The sequence below is a fragment of the Choristoneura fumiferana genome, chromosome 5 (assembly GCF_025370935.1).
Source record: "Choristoneura fumiferana chromosome 5, NRCan_CFum_1, whole genome shotgun sequence".
NCBI classification, from domain to species: domain Eukaryota; kingdom Metazoa; phylum Arthropoda; class Insecta; order Lepidoptera; family Tortricidae; genus Choristoneura; species Choristoneura fumiferana.
In genome coordinates this window covers 5,647,482-5,658,369 of record NC_133476.1, presented here as the reverse complement: position 1 = coordinate 5,658,369, position 10,888 = coordinate 5,647,482, and the positions used below count along the sequence as shown (strand labels likewise).

The window sequence follows — 10,888 nt, the reverse complement described above, 5'->3', positions numbered from 1 at the left end:
ACAACTAATATACACCATCAATAAACACCTTTCGTGTGCCAGCCAAGTGCACGATTGCGAAATGCATTTTATATTATAATTTGCCTGCATCTTGCAATTCATAATATATTCAAATGGAAAGTTATTAATTATAAATTAAGGAATGAAACATTAAATCAGCGTTATTAAAGAAATGTTGGTAAGTCATGTTTGGTTTATGCTACAAATTGTAAACCTTATCAAACTAGAAGTTAATTATTTCCCAGCTAAGGTAGGTAAATGTAAACGATGCCTTATATACTAGACTGGCGACGGCTAGATTTAGTCAATGAACATAAATTAACATAATCCAGAACAAAGAAAACTACATAAATTTACACAAAAACTAAGCCACTATAGAGCAGACACTACCTAGTTTCAATGTCTCTGCCTAAATGTAGGTTTTCTTGCTTGCCCTGGTGATATAATATCAGAGAATGCCCTAATACTTTACGCTAACACTTCACTCTACGGCAATAGTTCTCATCACAGGTCTTAAAATACTAATCTTCCAATCAAAGCTCGTACAATCTTTACCACTTTAGACAAATACTATATTTATCATAATGTTACCTTCTTATCGTCAAGGGAAATTCGATTTAAATGATATTCTACTATTCATATTAAAAAGGAAAATATAATTGTCGGGTATTACAGTCGGTCAATTAGCGGCAAGCCCCTTTTAAAACCTTTTTATAATGAGAACGGCAATGGCTTCCCACAGTTAAAATATTATTAATGTTAGAGCCATTGCACATCGCATTTTTTAAGCGATGACAAATTACAGCAAGTGTCTTCCATTACTCAAAATTCAAACACATCGAGATTAGACATGGAGTCAACATTATTAGAACTTGGGGAAAGCGATTACTTACTTACTATTTTGCCTAATTATCATCCAGTATCAAATTTCAAACAATAGGCAAGTGTTCGAATGGTACCGAAAGAGTCTATAATTTGAAATTTGATACTACTGGATGATAATTAGGCAAAATTCATATAATATGTAAGTATGCATTTCTTCCCTATTATGTTCTTACTACAAATCAGGGCAATTGTTGGATAATTATCCAGTTACATCACCCTAAAACATACCAAAAATAACTTGGTAATGACCACATATTTAAAAGCGGTACTATGCTCAGCGGCACAAAATTTGGCCCACCCTTCTTACAAAATTACCGATTCTGCATACATTTGAGGGCCAGATTTTTTGCCGCTCAGTTTATATTCTATTTGTTCTAACATGATTCTAACTGGCAAAATTGACCTCCAATGGACAGAGCCATATTTTTCTAAAAAACCAACCAACCAACCAACATGATTCAAATGACAGATGCCAAACTGACGGACCTAGAGTCCCTCCTACTGTTACGCAAACTATCGATACTTTTGCATGTACCCAGTGCTAAAAGTGGCAATAGCATTATTTGTTGGTTTAAACGTTACGCTATCGAACTGAAAGTCTTATTTAAATTTTAAAATATAATTTATTCTACACTTGGAGTGTGACTTTCCGACTCTGACGAACAATATTGCAAATTAATACTAAGTTCGTTTATTTATCGCTTTTATTTTACCGATAACCCTCACCTCTAGCAATTGCGGCCTATTCAAACAACATTGTAAGAGCGTTCATTAAAAAAAGTAAGTTAATATAACACAGTGTCTACGCAGTAACTTAACAATTTGTTAGCAAATTTGAGTTCAAATATTCGAACAAGCAGCAGTTTTAATGTGATTTCATTTTTTGACGCATTATATCTCTGTTAAAAAAGTTAAAAATTTGTTACCGCCTCACAAAGTTACATAATCATCTTAGAACAAATAGAATATAAAGCCGTATTACTTACTTTAAGCACTTTAAGGTATTCCCGACCATCTCTGTAAGTATAACATGTAAATGGAAGGTCGTACTACTTTTCGATCAGTATTCGATCTACTGTGACATTTGACAATTCACGTAAATCCGCAGCAATGACTGATTTATCAAAATGTCAGATTTATTCCTCATACTAATTGAAAAAGAAAATATTCAATTACATACAGGAAGTAAGACGCAAATAAAGTCAACAGAAAAAAAAGAAGACAATTACAGTAGGATAGCATTGAGTGCCATTTTGATATAGTCATCGTCACGTGGTTGTCACAAACGTTCGTTTTGTCTTTTATTCTATACATCTTCACCTAATTTTTAAATTCTTTACAAATAACGAGTTATTCCAACTCAAAACCGAACTCGGTATCCCTTACATGAATAGAATAAATTATTTTGTTTGACATAATACAGTCCACATTTTATGTCAAATCAAGTTCAACTATTAACTATAGGTGTATAGTATATCCTCCGTATGATTTAATAATGTTAATGTATTTTTAACAGCAAACAAATATGATAAATTAGTTGACAGCTTTTTATACAATTAAAAAGTTTGACAAGGAACTGTTCTGAAATACACAGAAATCAAAGTATAACAGATGTAAAATTAGATTGCAATTAATTTTAGTTTGATTTAGCTAAAAAGTATAACGCGTGATAGTTTACGATGGTTTTCACCTTTACGTCAGGTACGATGAAATTTTTAGTTATGGAGCCTTCTGGCGCATAAAATAACGTAGTTGGAATTGTCACTTTTGTTTTTGTTCTACGTTCAATATTTAATATAATAACTTTAGAAAAAAGTATCCGGGATAGTGTTGTGAAAAACGCTCATTTCGAGGCATAAAGACTCGAACCCTAAAGACTCGAGGCTTAACGACTCAAAGCCCGCAAAGACGGTTTATTGCATCCATACGCATAAAATAAGTCAATTTACTTCTCAAATATAGTCGAGTCTTTAAGACTCTGGAGTCTTAAGGGTTCGAGTCTTTAAGCCTCGAAATGAGCATTATCCACAACTCTAACCCGGGACCAATCAACTTCAAAATATTGTCGCCTATTTCGGTACACCAGATTATTCCGATTACCGAGCTATGTGAGAATTCAAAATTTTTGTTTTACGTCTGTTTCATCAGGCTTAAGATTTTGGAGAAACCCAACCCCATACGTTAAAAGAAATGAATGTTATGTGTAGTAATTTTAGATGTAAACACATACTTGGTAAAGAACAACCACGTGAAATAGCCGCGTCTTGAATAGACTAAATCTATGTTAGTTGATGTAAGTCAATTACATTGCCTGCCTGCCACGGTTGCTCTTCAAAAACAATTAAGAGTCAAATGGACTAGTTTATACTGATAGGGACAGTTCATATTTAATATCAGCCCTGCCGATGTCTTTTTAACAACGCTCAATCCGGTGAGCTGGGCGCTTTACAAAAATTACAATATACAGGTGATGAAGCCACTAGTCAATAGCGATATGCCTTGTCAATTAATACCAGTATATCCGATTGTATACATAATTTAAACAAGTACTTACATTGATACGGATACTGGCTCTATACTACGTAGTGCAAAATTCAAACTTCGTATCTTGCCGTCCCGCTGACGCTAATATTATTTAATACGAGATTGAGACGGACGATACGATACGAACTTCGATTTTCGAATTTCGTAGTAGCCCCCCTGGCCGATAGGTATTTTCTGTCGTACGTTCGTGGAGCCACCGTCTGGCTGTCACGGTTTACGTGGAGAGGTAGAGACGGTGGTAATCGTTGGCGCCAAACGCGGCGTTGCACTTAGGACACTTGCGCTGGCGCGTCTCGTAACGTGTGCGCAGACAGTCCCAACAGAACACGTGGAAGCATTTCGTGAGCACCGCGTCTTTGCGCTTCACCTGGAAAACGTAAACTCGCGTGAGTAAGGGTGGAAGCGACACTACCCTAAAGTGACAAGGCATTGTATTAGGGAGATAATATTTAAAACTAAAATAGATAGCTTCACACGAATTTGCTAGTGAGTGGAGTTCAAGGTAGCTATTACCAAAGCGCTGTGAATTTGAAAGAATGAAACGAAAAGTAGTAAAAAAATACAATCAAGGGACTTTCATCTTCGTTTCTCTAAAGCAATGAACTACCACACCCGTATGCCAGAAGCCACACAAAATGGCTGACTGACACGAAAAATAAAAATACTTGTATTTATTGTTACCATCGAGATTTCGTATTAATTATTCATACTAATTGTAAACATAGGTGTTAAAGTGTGTAACTTTTTGAACCCCTCCCATTTAGGGCCAAACGCATATGTATCATTTGACGCCACTAATTTACGGAGACCAATGCCAACAATAAACTCTTCGAGAGGAAGCCGAAACATGATGTAGCTAAACAAGAATATGTATATGGAAATTTTAATTGTATTTTTTTATAATCTTTATTTATTGTAATCAATATCAATACTGGCTTTTTGTGGCTTTTGATTATGTATGTTAGTCTGTAAGGTTTTTATTGTATGGGCCAAGTTGTCTGAAAATAAATAAATTGAATTAAATTAAACAAAGCTACATAGCCACCTCTTGTTATTTACTTCACAGTTTGTGTATTTTTGACATTTACCTTAGCAATGAACAGTTTTTTTTTTATATATATATTTCGATTGCCTTTCGTAACTGCTCTAGTGCAAAAAATACAATTACCTTGCAGGAAGGACACGTGAGCGTCTCCTTGTATTCCCTTATCTCTTCGAGCAACACCTCGTCCATACTGCTGCCGGCCTGCTCCATCTTCTTCATGCGCTCAGCCTTTCGCCGCAACACGGCCAGCTCTTCCTGCCAACCGACAACACCGTTTAAGATCTCTGTTTAAGACCCATTACAACGTATCATACCATGACCGTAACAGCACCGTGTCAGGCAAAAATATATTCTTTGTATAGAAAAGTAAATCAATAAAAATAAATAAATATCATCGGACATTTGACACCAATTGACCTAGTCCCAAACTAAGCAAAGCTTGTACTATGGATACTAGGCAACGGATAAACATACTTATATAGATAAATACATACTTAAATACATATTAAACATCCAAGACCCGAGAACAAACATTCGTGTTATGCACACAAATATCTGCCCCGGCCGGGATTCGAACCCAGGACCTCAAACTTCGTAGTCAGGTTCTCTAACCACTTAGCCATCCGGTCGTCCCAAAGTATGAGACTATGGCCACTAGCACGTCCCTAACCAACCGTCGCCGTCGCGTGTCATGTATGCGTTTGACATTCCGTTCTTGACACGCTCCTCATGGCATGCTATACCTTTAAACAACGTTCCGTACACATTTGTAGATATCTATGAATTAGTTTTTAATAATCGACTTTTCTATACAAAAAATAATAGATGCTACGGGTGACCAGCGGGCTGGCAGCTATTTTGGGCAAAGGATCAGCCTCGCGATCCAACGTGGCAATGCTGCCAGCCTTCTGGGCACAATGGTGCGACGGGATCTGGGGGGGGTAGGGTTTTATTTTAATTTTAATTTTTGTATATAGTTCTAGTTTTTTTTATTTAAATAATTTATGTTATTGTTAGAAAGTTATATTTAATAAAGAAAATACCTGTTATGTTACAAAAATAATAAAATGAATTGGTTTTTTCTAGACAGTCCCAATTGGACCCGTTATACTTACGTGAAGTCTTTTTGTCTTGTACGCTTCGGCTTCTAACGCGCTCGTCTTTTCTGCGACCACTTGTTGCGCTTCCTTCATTTGTGCATGGTATTTTTCTGTAATGAACAAATAAAAATAAATGTAGTTTCAAGTCAATACGACCACTATTCCTAGTTATTCCAGATTTCCAGCTATCTACATACCAGATTTCATCCAAATCCGTCCAGCCGTTTTAGCGTGAAGGAGTAACACACACACACACACACACACACACACACACACACAAACTTATAACCCTTACCGAGATGCAACTTGAGGTCAGCGGCGGACTGCGCCGACTCGATAGCCTTCCGCTTGTGCATCTCCATGGCCTGTTGCCGCAGTAACAGTTCTTTCTCGACGGCGGACAGCGTGGTCTGTAAGAGACGCTCCTTCTCCTCCAGCCGGCGCGCCACCGCGCCCATCGAGTCTATCTGCTGGTCCCGCGTTACCACCTGAGGACAGAGCTTTCGGTAATTCGCAACAATCTAGATACGAAGATAAGTTTAAACCTCGTGCGGCCCAAGTGTGCAATTTAATGTACACAATAAGTTAATGTATTAAAAGACCTATGATAGTGTAACAAAGTAAAAAATCTTTTGTTTCTCTATTGTTTTACACCAGGCATGGTGTCTGGCAAGATTGACTTTATTCCTGAAACAAATAGCCTCAAATTGCTTTGACATTATTTCTTTTGTTTATATGGTGGGCCTCAGAAGGATAAATTAAAACCAAACCACGGAAAAGCCGCTCCGTCTAGCACGAGAGGACATAATTTATCGCCTTAAATATTTACTAAAACCAAATTATTTAACTTCCACTTTTCACTTTGCTTACAGAACGCAAATAAGATTTTGTAAAAAAGAAAACATTTAGCTTTTCTTTTACTTTTAATTTTTACGGCAAAACTCCATCAACGCTTACATTGAAGTAACTCAACAATTTCAACATAGTTACTTCATTCAGTTAGATTTTCAAAAAGTACCGGATACATATTTCTTCTTTAGACGACAAAAAAAATTACCAAGATAAAGCGCGTCATAGTTTGCCCGTAACATCACAATTAAGTAAAAGAAGAAGACAAGTATACTAACATCTTATTATTTTTTTTGTTTGATCGACGGATCCATACTAATCATATTGTTTAATGCAAAGAAAATTTTAAACTAGGTGGATAGAGATAACATTACCTTCTCCTGTAGTAGCTGCTTTTCCTCTCGCAGCAGTTTGTGCAGCGAGTTGGCCTTTATACGCTCAGACATGAGTTTGAAGTTAGCGTCGTCTTCTCTCGCAGCTGCTGGATGAGGCGGGAGTTCTGCTCTTGCATGTCTTCGAACCCCCCCCCGTCACCTCCATTTTTAATAAGTATTTATTACGACGAACGAAATATTTATTTATGAAATACGATAGAGATTATGGGGAGGCACGAGCGAGCGGATTTTCAAACAGCCTTACTTTTTATGTGCTAACAAAAAAAAATTTTTGGTGCTGTTTATGGTGCCCCCAAGACGTGATGCCCTAAGCAATCGCTTAATTTGCTTATGGGCTAATCCGGCACTGTCTATATATATAAAATTAAAATAATAAACTGACTAACTGACTGTTGATATATCAACGCACAGCCAAAACGCTGCACCTAGAGACCTACTTTATGCCCTGGTTACCGAAGTACTCGTCAAGACGACAAACGAGTCCAAACTCGATGTGGCGTGTCGTTTATCACAGAGTTCCTATGGTCACCCGCTAGTTATCATCAGATCAAATCCATGTTATAATAATATTGCATTGTCATCGGATTTAAGTATACATGCGTGTAAAATTTCAGCTCAATCGGTTGAAGATATCCACTTCAAATTTGAGTTGAAAGATTCCACCCGAGCAAACATAGTTACATTACACTGCAAATAAATATAATGCTTGTAATAAGTTTTTGTTAAAAATTTAATTTTAATACAAGCTTTTTTGCCGAATGTACTTTTTGTTGACTGTACTTGAATTGTCGTCTAAACTACATATCTGTACCAAATTTCAAGTCGGTACTATTAACTATTGAGGAGTTCCCTCCTGCAGAGACGATTCTGACAGAACCACCAAGTTGTCACTACCAGATTATTGTATTGTCACCAAATTTACATAAGTATGCCAAATTTCAAGTCGATCGGACCACTGGAAGTGGGTCAAATTTAGCTTCCAAGATTTGACCCAAACAAACAATAAATAAATAAATAAGCAAACAGGGCAAGCTACAGAAAAGCTTCTAAAAATATCGCCGAAATGTAAGCACTTGTGCAAGTATTTCGAATAAAAAACAATTTGAATTCTCATCCTCCTTGGTTCTGGCTGTTTGCTTCTAAAACCATTGCCAGCGCACGCCGCGCGCAGCTCAAAAAAAAAATTGCAGGCTGTATACATAGTATCTCTTAGTAGTCTGTGGCTGTCTGTCAGCACAGTTCATTCGCGGGAAATTCTTCGGACTTCGTATGTTGTGTAATTAAATAATAAGAAGCTCGACTAGTGTGAATAAATTGTAAACTGTATTATAAACCTTGTAAACAGTTTAAAATACTTAGTATGATTTTTTTAGTGTAAAAAACAATAGGTAAACATAGTGATTAATACGGTGTAGGCTTGGCGAGCGCTTTATCAAAGTTGGCTTCATTGAGGTTTGTGGTTCATAAATTGCTTTATTAATTTTGCACAAAAACGAATAAACCACACAGTCAGACAGTCAGTACATTATATTATCGAAGCTTTATAAAACATAATTAAAATCGCAAACTTCAAGGTAAATATTCAAACAACATAGCTACCCGTTGCTAGGCGACTCGGTAAATAAAATAGAGTGACGGCAACTCCATTACACTTTTGTTCCATGTTCTGTTGTTTATATGTTTCGTTTTACTGATATGCTTTCCTGTGCGTGTGACAAAGACAAGGCATTTGTCAATGTTGTGGAATTCTGGCAACGTTTATCTTTAATAAAGCAATTTAGAATGGCTTTAAAATTAATTTTAAATCAATATTTCTCTCGGATTATTAGAATTTTAAGAAAAAAACAACAAATACTCGCTGAAAGTATGATATTCCATCAGATTTGTTCCGTTTTCGCGAGTTATTTTTGCACTTTATAATGACGCACGTGGGAATCGTTAAGCTTGCACTGACAACAACGTACTGAGAAAAAAGAAGGCCACATTTACCAAAGTGGCGCTCATTTGGCTCGGACATATTCGGACGCGCGACTGTGGATCTACAGTTTAATACATCAGTGTACACAATAAGTTAAAAGAAATTAAAGACCTATGACAGTGTAACAAAGTAAAAATTCTTTTGATTCTCTATTGTTTTACACCATGCCAGATTGACTGTATTCCTGAAACAAATAGCCTCAAATTGCTTTGACATTATTTCTTTTATTTATATGGTGGGCCTCAGAAGGATAAATTAAAACCAAACCACGGAAAAAATCCGCTCCGTATAGCACGAGAGGACATAGTTTTAGCTCCTTATATTTACTAAACCAATGATTTAACTTCCATTTTTCACTTTGCATACAGAACGCAAATAAGATTTTGTAAAAAAGAAAAACATTTAGCTTTTTTTGTAGAATTTACTTTTTATTGACTGTACTTGCATTGTCATCCGATCTACATGTGTATACCAAAAAAATCAAGTCAGTCAACCATTGGAAGTGGTTCTTCCACGTCAGTTAGATTTTCAAAAAATAACCGAATACATATTTCTTCTTTAGACGACCAAACAAACAATTACCAAGATAAAGCGCGTCATAGTTGGTGCCCGTAACATCACAACTAAGTAAAAGAAGAAGACAAGTATACTAACATCTTATTATTTTTTTTGTTTGATCGACGGATCCGGCGTACTAATCATATTGTTTAATGCAAAGAAAATTTTAAACTAGGGTGGATAGAGATACATTACCTTCTCCTGTAGTAGCTGCTTTTCCTCTCGCAGCAGTTGTTGCAGCGAGTTGGCCTTTTATACGCTCAGACATGAGCTTGAAGTTAGCGTCGTCCTTCTCTCGCAGCTGCTGGATGAGGCGGGAGTTCTGCTCTTGCATGTCTTCGAACGCCTGCCCCGTCACCTCCATTTCATTTAGGAGCGCTTCTTCCTCCTGGAAAATATCAGTATATAAGGAAAGTAGAACAGCCTGACGAGTGGTTTGCAAACCGAGCACAGCGAGTCTGCAAAGTTTTCGTGTTTAAGTACTGACACGAATAAAACTTATTTAATAGAATAAACAAAATGACGTTTACATAAAAAATATTCGATCACGCATTATAAAGCGATTTTACCGTCTTATTAGTACGCACTGCGATGAAGAACAGGGGTATATTTAGTAACTTTAAGAGTAAAGAAGTAAGTAATATAAACTACGATGAAATTTATAGCAGCGTTTTTACTTTCTTTCTAGTAGGTTGATGCCTGAAAAAAGGGTTAAAACTGTTACAGATTTTGTGATCAGTGTGTTACTAACTGTGAGCCCGCAAAGGGTCTAGAGAAGGCATGCAGCGGGTCGGCATTGGGCCGCGCGCATGACAGCTGTTTCTGCAACTCGTATTTCTGCTCTTCCAACTGTTTGATTTTTCGCAGCGCGTCTTCGTCGGCTAAGCCGTCGCTCGCGTTTGCTTTCCTGAGGAATTTAGAAAAGAAAAACATTATTCCAGAAGTAAATACAAGATAATTTTCATGCAGTTCAAGTTCAGTTTCAAGCAGTGCTGTGTCACAAAACATGTCACGTCCCTAATGAGTGTAGTGCCATAGCGGTTACATAGGGGTTACCTTGAAGCTTTTGCTGTGGCACTATGCTCTGGCTCTAAAGCTCAGTTGGGACCTGCAGGAAAAATCGTACAAGTCGCATTACCAATGCGAGGCCGTAAGCCATTGAGTTTGCGTGGTCAAGCGCCGCAATGTAATACAAATTGCACGATTTTTCTTGCAAGTCTAAACTGGGCTTAAGGACTTTTGCGATTTGCCTAATGTGGCATAAGATACCTGCTTCCATAAACCCTAAGAAATGTTCACGGCTGTGGACGAAAAGCACTTCTGTTGATAGTTAAAACCGCCTGCCACGGGCGTAGTATCGTATCACGGGAGCTTTATTTCAGTCTGTGGAGGGAATGTCCGTGAAGTGTTAAGACGGGTCGTCAGCTGACCTGCATCATCTTGGCCTTCTGTCGGTGGTCGTCGAGCTCCTGGCGCGCCTTGCGCTCGGCCGCCATTAATTGCACCTTATCTCGACTGTTCCTTACTAACGCCC

At 37.3% G+C, this 10,888-nt stretch overlaps 1 protein-coding gene across 1 annotated transcript in view; it reads right to left on the bottom strand.

Moving 5' to 3' along the window:
- Positions 1–1,045: 1,045 nt before the first annotated feature.
- LOC141427704 (E3 ubiquitin-protein ligase Bre1-like) overlaps positions 1,046–10,888 on the bottom strand; it is a 10,850-nt gene continuing 1,007 nt past the window's right edge. Inside the window, 9 exon segments of the mRNA XM_074087299.1 lie at positions 1,046–3,796; positions 4,598–4,729; positions 5,590–5,684; positions 5,870–6,062; positions 6,798–6,851; positions 9,596–9,739; positions 10,102–10,240; positions 10,242–10,261; positions 10,785–10,879. Of these exon segments, the coding sequence (XP_073943400.1) occupies positions 3,644–3,796; positions 4,598–4,729; positions 5,590–5,684; positions 5,870–6,062; positions 6,798–6,851; positions 9,596–9,739; positions 10,102–10,240; positions 10,242–10,261; positions 10,785–10,879 (1,025 nt within the window). The 3' untranslated portion in view covers positions 1,046–3,643.